The sequence below is a fragment of the Nerophis lumbriciformis genome, linkage group LG27, assembly GCF_033978685.3.
Source record: "Nerophis lumbriciformis linkage group LG27, RoL_Nlum_v2.1, whole genome shotgun sequence".
Lineage (NCBI taxonomy): Eukaryota > Metazoa > Chordata > Actinopteri > Syngnathiformes > Syngnathidae > Nerophis > Nerophis lumbriciformis.
The window spans coordinates 3,112,501-3,133,641 of record NC_084574.2 but is presented as its reverse complement, the minus strand read 5'-3'; the positions used below and the strand labels follow the sequence as shown (position 1 = coordinate 3,133,641).

The window sequence follows — 21,141 nt, the reverse complement described above, 5'->3', positions numbered from 1 at the left end:
TCATCGGTTACGTAAATACGTCGACGCCGTTTTTGTGCGTCGGCGCGTCGCATATTTACGTCACACTACTGTCATGGCGGAGCGCAAAGCAGACGATGCGAGCGAGGGGGAAAAAGCACGCCAAAAGTCGTCAAAAGTGTCGGAGTATTTCAATAAACGGCCTAATAATGTTGTTGTATGCACACTGTGTCGAGCGGAAATGGCCTATCATAGCAGCACAACGGCTATGAACGAACATTTGAAAAGAAAACCCCCGACAGCGTTCTTGCCATCACCATCAACAAGTCAATCGTCCGCGTGCGTATACGTTGTCATTATTACACAAAAACATGAATGTGTCATTTGTATCTGCGTTGTAAATTCATAAACTAAAGCAGCGTTTGCTCTGAGAGGCGCGTTTGGCGTGCCTGTTCAGTGTTTACAAAGACGCGCTCCTCTTTAACGCTGTGGAGAGGCGGCGGCGGCGAGCGAGCGGCGAGGCGCGCCGGGAGCGACGCCGCAAGAGACAGGGGACGACGAGCGAGCGAGGAAGAGGAGCTGAAAAGCGAGGAAAGAAAGAGAAAAGAGTTGGAAGAGAAAAGACTTTGTGTAAAATTAAAAGATTGTAAACCTGGCAAAGCCGTCTGGCGTTCAGTCTGTCGGTCCTGAAAGAACCCCACGGCACAAGACGTGTCACAAACGCTAACGTTAATTAGTTGTGCAAATACCTTTTACAACATTAACAGTTACATATACTATGTACAAACCAACAATTAACTTTCACTTTAATCATACTATCATTGTTGTGTTATTAAGCAAAATAAGCAATACTTTTACTTTTGTTGAAATGTTTACACTGTACACTTTTTTGTATTGGATGTTTAGCTTTATTTTTGCACATTTTAGCAAATAAGCAATACTTTTACTTTTGTTGAAATGTTTACACTTGTTACAGAATATTTCCGTTTTGCACTTTTTTGTATTGGATGTTTATCTTTATTTTTGCACATTTTAAAGCAAAATAAGCAATACTTTTACTTTTTAAATGCTTATACTATTCCAGAATATTAAGATTTGCACTGGATGTTTACTTTTATATTTGCACATTAAAAAGCAAATAAGCTACTTTTAATTTTGTTAAATGTTAAAAGTTTTAAATGTTTACATTGTTACAGAATATTTTGTCATGTTGTTGTCAATGTTGACTGAGTGGCCATACTTTTTTTTTTGTAAATAAAAGCCATGCCTTTTGAAAAAACTGGCCTACATTTATTTTTTCCTCTTCATTTTAAATAAAAAAAATAATCGATAAAAGGAAAAATAATCTATAGATTAATCGAAAAAAATAATCTATAGATTAACCGATTAATCGAAAAAATAATCTATAGATTAATCGATAGAAAAATAATCGTTAGCTGCAGCCCTAGTCAAAACACATTCCAAAGAACTCAAGGTTAACACACACAGTTTACTTGCAGAGAAACAGAAAGAGAATAAATGGAAAACACGAGCTGTTTTCAAATATGACTATGAAAGAAAATAAGTAACACTAAAATTCGGATATATGTAAATATCTGCCTCCGACAGAACCCACGCTGTTGTAACACGTGCAGAATGTGGCTTGGTATTGTCTTGCTGAAATAAGCAGGGGCGCCCATGATAACGTTGCTTGGATGGCAACATATGTTGCTTAAAAAGCTGCATGTACCTTTCCGCATTAATGGTGCCTTCACAGATGTGTAAGTTACCCATGCCTTGGGCACTAATACTTGTTCCCAATTAGCCTGTTCACCTGTGGGATGTTCCAAATAAGTGTTTGATGAGCATTCCTCAACTTTCTCACGTTTTGTTGCCACTTGTGCCAGGTTTTTTGAAACAGGCTGCAGGCGTCAAATTCCAAATGAGCTAATATTTGCAAAAAAATTCAGTTTACCACTTCCAACGTTAAGTATCTTCTCTTTGCAGTCTATTCAATTGAATATACCGTATTTTCCGCACTATAAGCCGCACCTAAAAACCACAAATTTTCACAAAAGCTGACAGTGCGGCTTATAACCCGGTGCGCTTTATATATGGATTAATATTAAGATTAATTTTCATAAAGTTTAGGTCTCGCAACTACGGTAAACAGCCGCCATCTTTTTTCCCCGTAGAAGAGGAAGCGCTTCTTCTTCTACGGTAAGCAACCGCCAAGGTAAGCACCCGCCCCCATAGAAGAGGAAGCGCTTCTTCTTCTACTGTGAGCAACCACCAAGGTAAGCACCCGCCCCCGTAGAAGAAGAAGCGAGCGGATATTACGTTTCATTTCATTTGTGTGTTTACATCTGTAAAGACCACAAAATGGCTCCTATTAAGAGACACGCGTACAAAGCAGAATTCAAACTCAAGGCAATAAGTCACGCAGTAGAACACAGAAATAGAGCAGCAACGAGAGAATTAAACATAAATGAATCAATGGTGCGTAGGTAGAGGAAGCAACAAGATGACCTGCGCCACTAAGACAGGGAGACAGCGCCGGACGACATACGCCAACATCTGCCAGTGGATTGTAAATGCCTGGGCGGGTATATCGGTCTCAACTGTGGTCCGAGCTTTCCGGAAGGCAGGATTCACGGAACTGCTGGACAACAACAGCGACATTGACTCTGATGACTTCGACGAGACGTAGCCGGCCATTTTGGATGCCGTATTCGCCCAACTTTTTAATTCAGACACTGAAGAAGAACTCAAGGGATTTATGGATGAGGAATAATTTCAGAAAGTGAGCTTTAAATGTTTATTTTGTGTGTTGTGTGACATTAACGTTCGAGCAACGTTGAGTTATTGATGTTGCTATTGCTCTGCACTAATTTGAGTGTTACTATTTTTGTGATTGCACATTTGCACATTACATTTTGGGGGTGAACAGAGTTGTTAGAACGCTGGTTTGTAATATATTATTAAAGTTTGACTGACCTATCTGACTGTTTTTTTTACATTCCCTTTAGCGCAGTGTAGGCGCGGCTTATAACCCGGGGCGGCTTATAGGTGAACAAAGTTTTGAAATATGCCATTCATTGAAGGTGCGGCTAATAACCCGGGGCGGCTTATAGTGCGGAAAATACGGTAGGTTGAAAAGGATTTGCAAATCATTGTATTCTGTATACGTGTCAGCTTCACTGGTTTTGGGTTTGTAAAACGGATGAGACACACATGAGCGAGGCATTAATATTAGCCTGCAATGGGACACAATGATGCTTAAACAACACTAAGCCTCCTTGGAGCTACTGTATCTTTACCTATCAGCTACAATTATTTAGAACACATCAAGACGAGTGAGCTCGGCATTCCAAAGAAGAAAAAGAGTGACTACAGCATTGCCGCCGTGACAAAGCAGTCCTGCAGGTTCTACCCTTATCTCCACCCCCCCGCCGTCAACCACACCGCCTCTATGCCGCCAAACCAGCCCAGCTCCAGTTGCATGTTGCCCTTCACACTGACCGCCTTTTCTAGTTTCATTCATTCATTCTCATCTTGCCTGCTGCCAAGAAAAAAATCTAATTTCACCAAGAAAATCCTGTCATGCCATGAAAAATTGGATAAGGACTTGAGGTGTCCAACAGGTTGTAGACCGATCATACCCACACAGTATATAGATATATACACCATCAGTGACCTGGATATGTCACTAAAAAGGCTGATTTGCTTCAACAGCTCTCGTGGCAATGAGGATCCTGACACCAGTCATCATGTCACATTCAATTTAACACATTCACATTGTATTTCCTGTCGGTGTCAAAGCTAATAATTGCTTACTCTATTCAGTTTGCAATGATGAGGCTGCATAATTAACTTCATTTACTACCGCTTCATGTTAACCCAGTGAGGGCGGAATGCCTTTACTTTACATAAAACTATAGAGGAAGTCACTGCTCGGGTAATGATTAAGTGGAATAAGAGATCAAGGATGTTTTTTTGTTATCACTTATAAGCAGAGGTGGGTAGAGTAGCCAGAATTTGTACTCAAGTAAGAGTACTGTTACTTTAGAGATTTATTACTCAAGTAAAAGTAAGGAGTAGTCACCCAAATATTTACTTGAGTAAAAGTAAAAAGTATGTTGTGAAAAAACTACTCAAGTACTGAGTAACTAATGAGTAACATACACACACATATCATATATATATATATATATACATACATTGATATATACAGTATATAATTAATATTTATTTATTTTGCCGTTTTTGTTTACATGTTAAAGGTGTTTTAATGAATATACATGCATGTTTAACACATATAGATTCCTTTCTTTCATGAAGACAAGAATATAAGTTGGTGTATTACCTGATTCTGATGACTTGCATTGATTGGAATCAGACAGTAGTGCTGATAACGTCCACATTTTCGAATGGAAGAGAAAAAAAAGTCTTCCTTTCTGTCTAATACCACATGAAAGTGGTTGGTTTTTGGCATCTTATTTGTCCAGCTTCCATATTCGTTTTTATACACTTTACAAGAAATACATTGGCGGCAAACTCCGTAGCTTGCTAGCTTGTTTGCGCTGGCTTTCGGAGACTCTTATTTTGAAAGCGCAGGCGCGATGGAGCGGCACTTTTATTGTGAAGACAGGAACTGTGCAGTCAGTCTTTAGGCTTTTGACGGGAAGTACGGTTGAAATAAAAAAAGGGTCTTTTTTCCTTCACATTTTTGATTGATTGATTGGAACTTTTATTAGTAGATTGCACAGTACAGCACATATTCCGTACAATTGACCACTAAATGGTAACACCCCAATAAGTTTTTCAACTTGTTTAAGTCAGGTCATGTGACCCCTGGCTCTGTTTGATTGGTCCAACGTCACCAGTGACTGCATCTGATTGGTGGAACGGAGTGAACGTCACCAGTGACTGTATTTGTTGAAACGCAGGCACTATGAAGGTCTGTCTGACAGACCAAAACAAACAAAGCGTGCATTAACAGATCGATAAAAATTAGTAGCGAGTAGCGAGCTGAATGTAGATAAAAGTAGCGGAGTAAAAGTAGCGTTTCTTCTCTATAAATATACTCAAGTAAAAGTAAAAGTATGTTGCATTAAAACTACTCTTAGAAGTACAATTTATCCCAAAAGTTACTCAAGTAGATGTAACGGAGTAAATGTAGCGCGTTACTACCCACCTCTGCTTATAAGCCGAGTAGCCAGTCAAGTCCTGCAGATTTGCTCAAATATAGGGCTGCAGCTATCAATTATTTTAGTAATCTATCGATTAATTTGTTCGATTAATCCGACAAAACACACTTTATGGACTCGATGCATATTTGGGGGAAAATAGTTTAAATAAACAAAGATTTTTCTACTCGCCCTAACCTTCATTACCTTCGGTTTACCTAGTTTAACATTCTGTATTCATTTTTTTCCTTCAATTTTAAATTATTTTATATACCTTATTTTCCCTTTTATGTACTACCTTTACCTTCTATTTACCTTCTTTTACCTTCCATATTACTTCTTTTACTTTGTATTTACCTCATACTTGCCAACCTTGAGACCTCCGATTTCGGGAGGAGGGGGTGGGGGCGTGGTTAAGAGGGGAGGAATATATTGACAGCTAGAATTCACCAAGTCAAGTATTTCATACATATACAGTATATATATATATATATATATATAGAGAGAGAGAGAGAGAGATATCTACATCCTGAAAATATGCAAACAAAACTGTGTTTAGATAATTGATACTTCAAACTTGCATAAATAAATATTAAGGAATATAACATAATTTGGCTTCGGAGAGTTTCAAAATGTAATGAATAAAATGCTAAAGTTGTTAATAAACAAGCAATTATTTTAATAATTAAATATGGTCATTTTAAATGAATTAATATGATAATTTAAAATCAATTATTTCAAATATGTTTATTTTAATGTATAATTCTGTGGCTGCATGTAATAAGGAGTCAGAAAAAATACAAATAAAAATACAATTCATTTTGATGTTTTTAGCAAAATATAGTAAAAAATGTTTTTTGTTTTTTTTTATTAATAAATATATTTATTTTTAGGTAAGATAAACATAATAATACAATTTATCTCTAGTCTGGATGATTTAGTTCTTGTCACCCTGTTGTCCTCCCGTCATGAAAAAAGGCTGTCCTCACTCAGGTCCGCATGGAGCTGGAGGGGGCGTGGCTTCCAGCTCCGGCTGAAAATCGGGAGATTTTCGGGAGAATATTTGTCCCGGGAGGTTTTCGGGAGAGGCGCTGAATTTCGGGAGTCTCCCGGAAAATTCGGGAGGGTTGGCAAGTATGATTTACCTTCTATACTCATGTATACTTTTACCCTCTATATTCCTTCTTTTACCTCCTATGTATCTTCTATATTTATCAATACTTTTACTTTCTATTTTCCCTTCTATTGAACTTGTTTACCTTCTTTTATGCGGAACGGATTTTATAAATGTTTGTTATACTTATTAAATGATTATTCGAAGCAACAGAATAAAAATCAAAGCTTTTCTCTAATCAAATCAATCAATAGATCGTTTGATCGTTGCAGCCCTACTAAAATTAACTACAGTAGCAGAGATGTGCATTAGTCTTCAGTACAAATGGTTTAAATGTGTTAAATATGACAGGCTAAGTTCTCGTAAAAAAACACAAAATAGGCTCGTTTGCAACCCTTAAGACTTCTTACAGCAGGGGTGCTCACACTTTTTCTGCAGGCGAGCTAATTTTCAATTGATCAAGTCGTGGGGATCTACCTCATTCATATATATAATTTATATTTACTTATTTATGAAATATATGTTTTTGTTAATAAGTTAAAGGTGTTTAATGATAATGCAAGCATGTTTAACACATATAGTTAATATTGTTAATAAATTAAAGGTGTTTAATGATAATACAAGTATGTTTAATACATATAGTTAATATTGTTAATAAATTAAAGGTGTTTAATGATAATACAAGTATGTTTAATACATATAGTTAATATTGTTAACAAGTTATAAGTGTTTAAAGATAATGCAAGCATGTTTAATACATATAGTTAATATTGTTAACAAGTTAAAGGTGTTTAATGATAATACAAGCATGTTTAATACATATAGTTAATATTATTAATAAGTTAAAGGTGTTTAAAGATAATACAAGCATGTTTAACACATATAGTTAATATTGTTAACAAGTTAAAGGTGTTTAATGATAATACAAGCATGTTTAACACATATAGTTAATATTGTTAACAAGTTAAAGGTGTTTAATGATAATACAGGCATGTTTAACACATATAGATTCCTTTCTTTCATGAAGACAAGAATATAAGTTGGTGTATTACCTGATTCTGATGACTTGCATTGATAGGAATCAGACAGTGGTGCTAAAAACGTCCGCATTTTCGAATGGAGGAGAAAAAAGTCCTCCTTTCTGTCAAATACCACATGAAAGTGGTTGGTTTTTGGCATCTTATTTGTCCAGCTTCCGTACTCCTTTGTATACACTTTACAAGAAATACATTGTCAGCAAACTCCGTAGCTTGCTAGCTTGTGCACGCCAGCTTTCTGAGACTCGTTTTGTTAGCGCAACTGTGCAGTCGGTCTTTGGAGTTCTGACGACAGGTACGGCGCCAGAGTCTGTTGAAATAAAGTGTTTCTCGCCTTCCAGTCGGTAATTTTAATGAGCTGGCAGCAGCCAGCGTCATCTCAGAAGACCCTCGGGTGCCGTGAATGTCAATCAAGTGACGAAAGTGACGTCATAGTGAAGATTTATGATCGCTCATTTTTAGGACTATTTTTTTAATGCCTGGCTGGTGATCGACTGACACACCCTCCGAGATCGACCGGTAGCTCGCGATCGACGTAATGAGCACCCCTGTCTTATAGCAACGCACGATGACTGTAAAATTAGCTTCACTTGACCCCGGTAAATTTGCTTGCACCACGCTGGTAGCAAAAAAACTGTCTCGCTCCTGCCTAGTGGAAAAAAGCAGATTTCATGATCCTGTAACAACATCTAAAAATTGGCTAATTAGCACCTCAAACCCAGAAACTCACTAAACTAGCTTCCATGCGCCCTCTCTCTCTTGCAAAGACGTTAGGCTACAAGTTCAATGTTGGCTTTCTATTTTCTAATGCCCTCTCAGGAGAAAATATTAGCATAGGATCGTTAACCCACAAAATTAGCTCTCCAGAACCCTCCACAAACCCCCAGCTACACCACAATATTGGCTCAATAGTGCCCTTTGGAGAAATATTACGTATTTTATGAGCTTAAAACGACATATAAATAAAGTACCGATACTAGCCTGCAAAATGTCCTCCAAGCACACTCTGGAAATTCCCTGCAACATTTACAACCCACAACATTGGCCTTACGTTAGGTCACACTAGTGCCCCTCCAGAGGGGAAAACATAAATAAGATTGGGCATCGTTTGAATTTGGACCGTTCCGGTTCTTCGTCTCAGTTCCGGTTCCCAATAAGGCTGAAACGACGCGTCGACGTCATCGGTTACGTAAATACGTCGACGCCGTTTTTGTGCGTCGGCGCGTCGCATATTTACGTCACACTACTTTACTGTCATGGCGGAGCGCAAAGCAGACGATGCGAGCGAGGGGAAAAAAGCACGCCAAAAGTCGTCAAAAGTGTGGGAGTATTTCAATAAACGGCCTAATAATGTTGTTGTATGCACACTGTGTCGAGCGGAAATGGCCTATCATAGCAGCACAACGGCTATGAACGAACATTTGAAAAGAAAACCCCCGACAGCGTTCTTGCCATCACCATCAACAAGTCAATCGTCCGCGTGCGTATACGTTGTCATCATTACACAAAAACATGAATGTGTCATTTGTATCTGCGTTGTAAATTCATAAACTAAAGCACCGTTTCGCTCTGAGAGGCGCGTTTGGCGTGCCTGTTCAGTGTTTACAAAGACGCGCTCCTCTTTAACGCTGTGGAGAGGCGGCGGCGGCGAGCGAGCGGCGAGGCGGGGCGCGCCGGGAGCGACGCCGCAATCGTGCCCAGGTGCGCGATTCGCGCAGTTGGAAGAGAAAAGACTGTGTAAAATTAAAAGATTGTAAACCTGGCAAAGCCGTCTGGCGTTCAGTCTGTCGGTCCTGAAAGAACCCCACGGCACAAGACGTGTCACAAACGCTAACGTTAATTAGTTGTGCAAATACCTTTTACAACATTAACAGTTACATATACTATGTACAAACCAACAATTAACTTTCACTTTAATCATACTATCATTGTTGTGTTATTAAGCAAAATAAGCAATACTTTTACTTTTGTTGAAATGTTTACACTGTACACTTTTTTGTATTGGATGTTTAGCTTTATTTTTGCACATTTTAGCAAATAAGCAATACTTTTACTTTTGTTGAAATGTTTACACTTGTTACAGAATATTTCCGTTTTGCACTTTTTTGTATTGGATGTTTATCTTTATTTTTGCACATTTTAAAGCAAAATAAGCAATACTTTTACTTTTGAAATGCTTATACTATTCCAGAATATTAAGATTTGCACTGGATGTTTACTTTTATATTTGCACATTAAAAAGCAAATAAGCTACTTTTAATTTTGTTAAATGTTAAAAGTTTTAAATGTTTACATTGTTACAGAATATTTTGTTATGTTGTTGTCAACGTTGACTGAGTGGCCATACTTTTTTTTTTGTAAATAAAAGCCATGCCTTTTGAAAAAACTGGCCTACATTTATTTTTTCCTCTTCATTTTAAATTTAAAAAACAATCGGTAAAAGGAAAAATAATCTATAGATTAATCGAAAAAATAATCTATAGATTAACAGATTAATCGAAAAAATAATCGATAGCTGCAGCCCTAGTTCCCAATGATTTTTGATTCCGAGGCAATGATTCTCCATTACGATTCCGAGGCAGGGTCAAAAATGTGTTTTTCTCATAGGGCTATTTTCAACCAGTATATACATTTAAATCCTATTAACTTAAATATAAATGTTATGGGTTTTTTTCCACATGAGTATACTTGCACTAAAGTTTCACTTCATTTTTGAAAACCTAATGAAAAAACCATTGACATATCCTGATGTTCATGTGTTAGAGATAGAGATGTTCCGATCAGGGTTTTATGCTGCCGATTCAGATCAACCATGATTCTGATACGGTGCAACAATATCTACACAATATTCAAACTTGTCTCTTATTTTATTTTATCACATACAATTGTTTGATCAAAACAACGACAGTAGTACACAATAACTAAACAAAAGTAAAAACTACTATTACTTATTGTTTTGTTCCTTCAAAGTCCTCCTCTGTCCAGGAAATGATTCCTTGAGTTTATAAACATTAACATACACAGAAAAAAGATTTTAGGAAGAAAAAAATATTGATCTAATCACTCTAGAATCAATCAAATAATTCACTTCACTACCCTTGGTATCAACACTGTCCATCTATGGATGGATCGGTCTTCCTCTTGACAGGGTTTGCTATCGTTGTTATATTATCCTATTTCGAACTCTTATTAATCTACTTGTTAATTTCCTGTTAACTGCTTTACTAAGCATTTATTGTGTTGTTTCAAGATAGATTATCGGCTATTTTAGCCTATTAGCTTGCCTGCTCTTTCTCGCTCTTCCTGTGTGTAAAATGTTTAGCCTCGTTCTCCAGTCTTCCAGTGATAACAAAACTTAAGAACTGTAGTTTGTTTGCCGCAATGAAGGATTATCGACTTTGAGGAGCTACATACACCGTCGAGCTAGCTGTGTATAAACAAAACATGAAATGTGGGCTAAAACCTTGAGTTGAGTTTGAGTTTATTTGGAACATGCAATCATACAACATGATACATCAGAATCACCGGTTTCTCTTTTCAACATGTTCGAAAAGGAGTAGGAAGAAACAGAGCTTATTTAATCCTACCCCTTTTCTTTTACATAACAGTTGCTAAAACCTTTGTTCACTTCCTGTTCTCAATTTATTCACAATATACCCCATAAGTAATCACAATAAAAATAAGTAAATAAATAATAATTGGTGAAGTAAGTTACATTTCATATGTTGAGATAAGTAAGATTATTTTGTGAGTGAAAGAATGAAAGAATGGATGAGTTAAATAAATTCAGAATGTTTATCATGGTTCTTCTTCTTTATACTTTGTAAACACTTTAAGTTTGAAGAGTTTCTTGAAGTGGATCATATTAGTACATTGTTTGATTGCTTTGCTTAATCCATTCCATAATTTAATTCCACATACTGATACACTGAAGGTCTTAAGTGTTGTACGTGCATACAAATGTTTTAAATTACATTTCTCTCTAAGATTATATTTCTCCTCTTTTTTTGAGAAGAATTGTTGTATATTCTTGGGTAGCAGGTTATAGTTTGCTTTGTGTATAATTTTTGCTGTTTGCAAATTCACTATGTCGTAGAATTTCAGTATCTTTGATTCAATAAATAAAGGATTTGTGTGTTCTCTATATCCAACATTATGTATTATTCTAACTGATCTTTTTTGTAACACCGTTAATGAATGAAGTGTACTTTTGTAGTTATTTCCCCATATTTCTACACAGTAACTCAGATATGGTAACACTAGTGAGCAGTAGAGAATATGAAGTGATTTTTTTGTCTAGGACATGTTTTGCTTTATTCATTATTGACGTGTTTCTTGCTACTTTATGTTGTATATTTTTTACGTGAGATTTCCAGTTCAATTTATCATCAATCATTATACCAAGAAATTTGGTTTCATTTACTCTTTCAATTTCTATTCCGTCTATTTGTATTTGTGTTTGACTTTCTCTTCTACTGTTACCAAATAGCATTATTTTAGTTTTACTGAGATTCAACGATAGTCTGTTTTTGTCAAACCATCTTTTTAATTTGTTAATTTCTTCTGTTATTATTTGTAGTATCTTCTGTGTGTTCTCTCCTGAACAAAAACGCTGTTGTATCATCCGCAAATAATACTAACTTTAAATCTTTTGTAACTTTACAAATGTCATTTATATAGAGATTGAATAATTTAGGTCCTAGTATTGATCCCTGAGGTACACCACAGGATATATTTAGCGTTGTAGAGGTGTGTTCGCCTAGCTTCACGTATTGTTTCCTGTTCATTAGATAACTTCTTATCCAGTTTAAGACTAACCCTCTGATGCCATATCGTTCTAGTTTTTTGATTAAAATATTGTGATTAATTGTGTCAAATGCTTTAGTTAGATCCATAAAAACTGCTGCCGCACATTTTTTATTATCTATAGGATTGGTAATTTCTTCTGTAATTTCAATTAAAGCCATCGAAGTTGAAACATATTGATTTTCTTCGAGTATTCTATTTTTATTTATGAAACTCTCTAATCTGTTATTGAACAGTTTTTCAATGATTTTAGAAAATTGTGGAAATAAGGAAACAGGTCTATAATTTGTAAATTGATGTTTGTCGCCATTCTTGTAAATTGGTGCAACTTTAGCTATTTTCATTTTGTTTGGAAATGTACCTGTTACAGATACTGTAATATGATTGATCATGTTTTTCAGTCAGTACAGATTGGTGTCCTATCGCATTGTGTTGTGCATTACAAACTCAAATGCAATGCAGCTGCTGACGCAAAAGCTAGCTTATCTCTTACCGTAGCTAGGTTACGGCTAATGCCGTAGCATGCCGTCGCAAGAATTGATTAAACAAGTTGAAAAACTTATTCGGGTGTTACCATTTAGTGGTCAATTGTACGGAATATGTACTGTACAATCTATTAATACAAGTTTCAATCAATCAATCAATCAGTGTTACTACGCCAGATAAAAAACGTCCTCAGTGTTCGCTCTTGCAAAAACAATGTCGCTAAAACCTATGTTATTACACGGTTAACGGAACTTAAATGAAGTATTGTTGGCGGTATTCGGATGCATTTTTAAAGTGATTTAAGGGCAGAATGGATTGCTCCCATTAGTTGCATTGCTAGCCACCAAGAATGAGCAGATTTTTAGAAATAAGAATGCAAAAAAATAAAACCTTTTGTCTTTCATTAGGATTGTGAACAACAGGCAAAATTCCCCCAAAAGTGCAGTTCCCCTTTAAGTAACAATGCTCATCGCCAAATTTAGCTCCCAAGCGCTCAATAAATGATGTTGGGCTACAACCACAACAATAGATCACTAGTTCCCCAAGGGTATAATATAAAAGGGCTTTGGATTTTTTGCTAAACTATCCACAACGCATTGCTGGCAGCCATATTGGTAGGCTTTGTTCACTGAAAGTCAGTTTGCAATAGCGCTACACGTGATATTTCCGAACTATTCAGTGGAAAATAACATTGCACCAGCTTGGATACGATAAAAGAATTGCTGTGAAACATTAGACAAGAAGTCCCTTCGTCATTATAAGGGAAAAAAGAAGCTGCAATCGGATGAGAGGATCCTTACCAGATTGACAAGTCTGAGTGGAGCAGAGATCACGACATCTTCGCAGATGTTTCATACACGGACTTGAAGTTTGTTAACTACTTAATTTTTTAAGCCAGTCCATTTTACACCTTGAAGGACTTTCAAAATTATAGGAGCCTGGACAGCTATGACCGTTCTGTTTTTGGATGGGTTTGTGACATTTGCGCTTATATGTATAAACCCAGCGGACATGGCGTTGTCAAAGCTAGAGTCATGCGCTCGCAAAAGTGATCCGACCTGAGTTTGACAACCCCGGATAATCACGGATACCCAATCTAAGGTCATCTCAGCACACTGTGACTGTAAGGCAGGATTGGGAGAATGCTCTTCTCGTGTCGCCTCACTTTTGTTTCATGTAGAGGCTACAGCCGGATGAGAGAAGTGAGTGCTATTTTCATCATGCAACTACTAGCAAAGTTCTTCCACCAAGCACATCAAGTTCATGCAAAGTGGACCTGTCATTTATATTAGATTCATTTCTACTTACATTTTCTTAATTACCTGAAATGAAATGATCCGAACAAACACAAAGTTGTTTTCACTGTTCAGTGCTCTTTCCTCTGTCCAGAAATACGCTTAAGAATGCAATTAAAGATAGTTTTTAGGGGTGTAACGGCACGTGTATTTGTATTGAACCGTTTCGGTACGGGGGTTCCGGTTCGGTTCGGAGGTGTACCGAACAAGTTTCCACACGGACATATTAAGTAGCGTAACGCACGTTGTGTAAACAATGCACACCGAGGCAAAACACACGGCCTGCTAGCAGCTAACGGGCTGCGATAGACTGACCATACGTCCTCTTTTCACCGGACATGTCCTCTTTTGCGGAGCTGTCAGGGTGGAGTTTCTTAAATGCCGCAAATGTCCGGAATTTTGAGTTAGGGTTGCGTGTATTTTCAATGTACATTCAGGGTTAAGAAGGGGTTAAAAACAAAACAAATTGTGCAGCATTGGTGAGGGAGGGGCAGAGACAGAGAGAGAGAGAGAGAGTTATGATAAACGCGCATGCGTCGCCAGGCTCTGCTTTTTATCCATAGATTTATCACATTTAATTTTTTATTATTTATAGCAGACGTGTCAAAAGCGTGCCACGGGGGCCATTTGCGGCCCACAGCTAATGTTTTAAAGGCCCACGGCACATTCTAAAAATACTATTAAAATGAACAAAAACATAACAAGTGAAATAAAAAAGCTTAAAGGTTAAAGGGGAACATTATCACCAGACCTATGTACCGTATTTTCCGCACTATAAGGCGCACCTAAAAACCACAAATTTTCTCAAAAACTGACAGTGCGCCTTATAACCCGGTGCGCTTTATATATGGATAAATATTAAGATTCATTTTCATAAAGTTTCGGTCTCGCAACTTCGGTAAACAGCCGCCATCTTTTTTCCCGGTAGAACAGGAAGCGCTTCTTCTTCTACGCAAGCAACCGCCAAGGTAAGCACCCGCCCCCATAGAACAGGAAGCGCTTCTTCTTCTACTGTAAGCAACCACCCGCCCGCGTAGAAGAAGAAAAAGCGCGCGGATATCACCGTACGTTTCATTTCCTTTGTGTGTTTACATCTGTAAAGACCACAAAATGGCTCCTACTAAGCGACCGGGATCCGGTTCATGAAAAGACGCAATCTCTCCATCCGCACACGGATTACTATTTCACAGCAACTGATATTCCTGTGAACTGCACTGTGGATACAACGGGAGCACGTACGGTGAATATTCGCACCACAGGGAATGAGAAGTCATCCTTCACTGTGGTTCTAGCTTGCCATGCTAATGGCCAGAAACTTCCACCCATGGTGATATTCAAAAAGGAAGACCTTGCCAAAAGAGACCTTTCCAGCCGGCGTCATCATAAAAGCTAACTCGAAGGGATGGATGAAGAAAAGATGAGCGAGTGGTTAAGGTAAGTTTAAGTTTACGCGAAGAGGCCGGGTGGCTTTTTTCACGCAGCTTCGTCCATGTTGATATACGATTCCATGCGCGCCCACATCACGCTGGTTTTAATATATTATTAAAGTTTGACTGACCTATTTGACTGTTTTTTTGACATTCCTTTAGCGCAGTTAGATGCGGCTTACAACACGGGGCGGCTTATAGGTGGACAAAGTTTTGAAATATGCCGTTCATTGAAGGCGCGGCTTATAACCCAGGGCGCCTTATGGTGCGGAAAATACGGTAAACAAAAACAGCAAAATAAATACATATAAATTATATGCTATATATATATATATATATATATATATATATATATGTGTGTGTGTGTGTGTGTGTGTGTGTGTGTATGTTACTCATCAGTTACTCAGTACTTGAGTAGTTTTTTCACAACATACTTTTTACTTTTACTCAAGTAAATATTTGGGTGACTACTCCTTACTTTTACTTGAGTAATAAATCTCTAAAGTAACAGTACTCTTACTTGAGTACAATTTCTGGCTACTCTACCCACCTCTGAGCAGTTGACAATCGCATACATCATCGGCATTATGTGCATCACTGTAGGGGTGCAACAATTAGACGACAGTCGACTATATTGTCGAGTGGTGGCGCGACTGCCAGTGAAAACCTATAAAGTGTGAGAACATTTCCTTTTATTTTTGTTAAAGCCATGAATACCTTGCTCATTTTGCAAAGCAGACCATGTTTTTAATGGCAGTGCATCTGTGATACGCCAGCATTTAAAGCGAAGGCATGTCGTCGATCGTCTGGAGGGAGGATGTGGTCTCAACTTTGGTAAGAGTGTTAGCTTGTACTTTGGTAGCAAGCAAACAAGTGTGAGACAAAGATGTGTGAAAAATACCTTGAATTAGCCAAAGTCAGCCAGATAAATTTGTCTACATCAACTCAAATACTTTTTAAAGCAGCGTCAATTTGCAATGCAATAAAAAAAAAAAGCCACAATAACGAACGCTAATCGCACACACAGATAAACATTAGGCACCATTGCGGAGGTATCATAAGATTAAACACACAATCGACTTTGGGTACTTAGAAAAGCGCTATATAAATCCCAGTTATTATTATTATTATTAGATAGCTAACATGTTAAGAATTAATCAACGATACAATTCTATACTTTGGGTCTATCAGAGTCCTAAAACTGCCAGGAGTTAATCAATAGTCAATATACCCTTGTGCTGCTTTTTAACCACAACATCGCAAAAAAAATGGTTTTAATAATTAAAAGGAAGTTAGTGTGTATTAGTGTTTTGTTGTCTGTTTTTATAGCTGCTTCTTTTTTTTTTTTTTTACAGTTATTTTTATACATAAACGAGCTTCATTGTTTTCTTTAACACTTTGCCTTTCCTTTTTTTTTTTATGGACAAAATTGTATGTCATTTTAATTTTTTGTTACAGCTTAATGAGCAGCACAGTTACAGTATAAATAAATATTTATGAATTAGTCATCTTCGTTAAGCAAATGCCTAAAATAACTTGCGTTGCATTTAAAAGTCAATGGAAAAATTGGAGCCATTACATGTGTACGTTATATTATACGACTGGTCGACTAATCGTTAAGATAGTCGTTGACTATGAAAATAGTCGCTAGTTGCAGCCCTGTATCACTGGATGAATAACCAGCAACAATTCGCGTGTTTACAAACAAAGCCTGCCAATATGGCCGCCTGCAATGCATTGTGGGAAACTTGGAAGGAATGCGAAGCACTCTTCAGAAATAGCTTACAAGTGCCTATTCTGGAAAGTTCAAAAAACTACAATAGCCTACACAACTAGCGCCTCAAAAGGTAAAAACAAACTAATTAGCTTGCTAGCACCCTTCACAAGGTGTAATGTCACACCACAACATTGCCTACCATTGCACCCCCTGTGGAAATGTCAAGAAGCAGCAATACCTCGTAAATTAGCCAGCTATAAGTGAGTGAAATGAGTGGTTTATTACGGCCCAGATGCTTGAATCGCTGCTTATTTGATATTAATTGTGCCAAACAAGATGATATCAGACATTGTCGATGTTGGCATGTCCCAGTGATCCCAGTTTGACAGGTCTTGCTACCTGGGGCCTTTTCTGAGCTAATCTAATAAATCAGCTTACCATTTAAAAGTCAATGGAAAAGTTAGAGCCATTACATAGGTGTACGTTCTATAATACGACTAGTCGACTAATCTTAAAGATATTTGTTGACTATGAAAATAGTCGCTAGTTGCAGCCCTGTATCACTGGATGAATGACCAGCAAAAATTAGCGTGTTTACAAACAAAGCCTGCCAATATGGCCGCCTGCAATGCATTGTGGGAAACTTGGAAGGAATGCGAAGCACTCTTCAGAAATAGCTTACAAGTGCCTATTCTGGAAAGTTAAAAAAAACTACAATAGCCTACACAACTAGCGCCTCAAAAGGTAAAAACAAACTAATTAGCTTGCTAGCACCCTTCACAAGGTGTAATGTCACACCACAACATTGCCTACCATTGCGCCCCCTGTGGAAATGTCAAGAAGCAGCAATAGCGCGTAAATTAGCCAGCTATAAGTGGGTGAAATGAGTGGTTTATTACGGTCTAGATGCTTTAATCGCTGCTTATTTTATATTAATTGTGCCAAACAAGATGATATCAGACATTGTCGGTGTTGGCATGTCCCAGTGATCCCAGTTTGACAGGTCCTGCTACCTGGGGTCTATTCTGAGCTAATCTAATAAATCAGCTTACCAGGTTGAAGACGGTCTCCATGATGTCCAAAATGATTATTAGCATTCAGACAGGTTAAAATGTTGCTAAAACCATCACTTTTCTATCAGTCACAGTGACTTTTCAAAACAAAAATATTACAGCAAAAATCATATGGGTTGATTGACATGTTTATTCTGTAAGCTAACTTCAATAGTTTGAAATTATTTTGACAGTTAATGCCAGTTATCCTGTCAACCTTTCACAAGACTTCAATTTGTTAATTGAAAGTATAAACAGTATAAACACTTTTTACAGTAAACAAATGGTAAAACAGTACTAAACAATTCCATTTAAAAAAAATTGGTGTCATTAACTTTCTGTCCAAGCTTGTATAATCTACTGCCTTGTTCAATTGTAAAAAATATTCTGTGCCTAAAATTCACATTTCTATCACAATTATCATACTGTAAACATGGTAAGCTAACTTCATTAAAATTAATAGTCCTGTCAATAGCATGGAATTACGTTTTTTTGTAAGCCTTTCAAAAGAATTCAAAATATGAAAAATTAATGAAAATGAATTTAAGCCATCAGACACTTGAAAAGTGGCACATCACATCTCTAATGTAATCATTTGAACTTTTCAACAGAAATAGCACTGCAAAAATATTAAGGACATACTTCTGTATTTTGGTAGTTATGCTGTCAACATTTAACAAGATTTCTTCAACTTGGACTTGAAAGCATAAATAGTATAAACACTTTTAACAGTATAACAGTACTAAACAATTCCAATAGATAACATTGGTGTCATTACCTTTTTGTTTGCTCAATTATTGCCTCCGTAAATAAAACTTCGGCATTTATCACATCCAAAGAATCTGTTTGGGCGACGAAAAACGTTGAAAGTTTTCCACTTGTATCGCTAGCAACGGCATTAGACTTGTGTTTTTTTGTCCCGACGTGGTCTTTTACATCGCTAATTCCTCCGTGTCCGATCGAAAAATCTTGTCTGCACAAGGTGCAATTCGCGTAAGAATCTGGGTATTATCTTCGACCCAACTCTCTCCTTTGAGTCACACATTAAGAGTGTTACTAAAACGGCCTTCTTTCATCTCCGTAATATCGCTAAAATTCGTTCCATTTTGTCCACTAGCGACGCTGAGATCATTATTCACGCGTTCGTTACGTCTCGTCTCGATTACTGTAACGTATTATTTTCGGGTCTCCCTATGTCTAGCATTAAAAGATTACAGTTGGTACAAAATGCGGCTGCTAGACTTTTGACAAGAACAAGAAAGTTTGATCATATTACGCCTATACTGTATATACCTTTATATACATATATATATATACCTATACTGGCTCACCTGCACTGGCTTCCTGTGCACTTAAGATGCGACTTTAAGGTTTTACTACTTACGTATAAAATACTACACGGTCTAGCTCCAGCCTATCTTGTCGATTGCATTGTACCATATGTCCCGGCAAGAAATCTGCGTTCAAAGAACTCCGGCTTATTAGTGATTCCCAGAGCCCAAAAAAAGTCTGCGGGCTGTAGAGCGTTTTCTATTGGGGCTCCAGTACTATGGAATGCCCTCCCGGTAACAGTTAGAGATGCTACCTCAGTAGAAACATTTAAGTCCCATCTCAAAACTCATTTGTATACTCTAGCCTTTGAATAGCCCCCCTTTTTTTAGACCAGTTGATCTGCCGTTTCTTTTCTTTTCTCCTCTGCTCCCCCCTATCCCTTGTGGAAGGGGAGACACACAGATCCGGTGGCCATGAATGGGGTGCTGGCTGTCCGGGGTCGGGACCCAGGGTGGACCGCTCGCCTGTATATCGGTTGGGAACATCTCTGCGCTGCTGACCCGTCTCCGCTCGGGATGGTTTCCTGCTGACCCTACTGTGGACTGGACTTTTACTGTTATGCTGGATCCACTATGGACTGTACTCTCACAATATTATGTTAGACCCACTCGACATCCATTGCATTCGGTCTCCCTAGAGGGGGGGGGGTTACCCACATATGCGGTCCTCTCCAAGGTTTCTCATAGTCATTCACATCGACGTCCCACTGGGGTGAGTTTTTCCTTGCCCTTATGTGGGCTCTATACCGAGGATGTCGTTGTGGCTTGTGCAGCCCTTTGAGACACTTGTGACTTAGGGCTATATAAATAAACATTGATTGATTGATTGATTGATAGTTTTCACCCTTTTTGGAACGGATAATTATTCCCGGATAGGCTTTTGAATATTCTTCACGGAATGACTGCAGTTTTCTTTTCGGTTTAAGACTCGTTTGCGATTTTTCTCCGGCTGATTCCATGATCGTTCGCTGGTTTGGAAACAATGGCCTCGTGCTTGGCAGCGGTGCTGTAAATAGCCTCGCGCATGGCATTCGGAATGGCTCTATAGGAAGTTACGGGGAGCAGTGTCGATTGTCATTGTTGTTACGCGATTTCGTGAATAAAACTTTAAAAAAAAAATGTTTTTTTAATGAATGAAAAACCGTATTTTTTAACCCGGAATAGGTTGGTGAAAACCGTACTAATTACGGGAAAACCGGAGTAGTTGGCAGGTATGATGTCCATTAGTGGAGCTGTACACATGTGTGTGGACAAGGATAAGGTTAGGTGGGATTTATCCTGGATAACCTTAGCCGGCTTAGTGTAAACGGGGCCTGAAGCTTAATCCAATAAACCAGCTTACCAGGTTGAAGACGGTCTCCACGACGTCCCGGTTGGACACTTCCCCGACTTCCATCAGACCGGTCAGCACGGCGAATTTCATGCGGATGCCCCGAATAGGCACGGCGGGGTTGAGAGCCACGTTGCCCGGCGTGGCGGAGGTCTCCTCGCTCGCCATGGCCTCAGGTGGCGCCTACAGGTAAAAAAAAAAAAAAAAAAAAGGCACCTGTTCACCTCGGAAGTTGGAGTATTATTTCTTCCTTAATTCCCTTTTGGGCGAGTTGTGGACAGTCGACTACACGCACGTAAAACAAATATGTCCTCCCCCATTCAAGACAAATAAAAGTCCGTCCGACAGGAAAAGTACTAATAGTGTTCTTCCGCCGTCAAAGAACTACTTCTTCAGTCCCCAACTTGATGGCACACAGAC

At 38.1% G+C, this 21,141-nt stretch overlaps 1 protein-coding gene and 1 long non-coding RNA gene across 10 annotated transcripts in view; one reads left to right on the top strand and one right to left on the bottom strand.

Moving 5' to 3' along the window:
* The window catches only part of lrba (LPS-responsive vesicle trafficking, beach and anchor containing), a 778,336-nt gene that overhangs the window by 756,783 nt on the left and 412 nt on the right, over positions 1 to 21,141 (bottom strand). For 4 of the 8 annotated variants that reach the window (XM_061923001.2, XM_061923003.2, XM_061923004.2 and 1 more), the window contains exon 1: positions 20,734 to 21,003. In XM_061923001.2, the coding sequence (XP_061778985.1) occupies positions 20,734 to 20,889 (156 nt within the window). In that variant the 5' untranslated portion in view covers positions 20,890 to 21,003. Of the gene's footprint in view, positions 1 to 18,060; positions 18,075 to 20,733; positions 21,004 to 21,141 lie in introns of those variants that run through there. The other 4 variants (XM_061923000.1, XM_061922999.1, XM_061922998.1 and 1 more) reach the window with 2 other exon arrangements.
* LOC133570231 (uncharacterized) overlaps positions 21,122 to 21,141 on the top strand; it is a 16,677-nt gene continuing 16,657 nt past the window's right edge. For both annotated transcript variants that reach the window (XR_012051241.1, XR_009810072.2), the window contains exon 1: positions 21,122 to 21,141. This exon is cut by the window's right edge and continues 120 nt beyond it. This is a non-coding gene — a long non-coding RNA (uncharacterized lncRNA).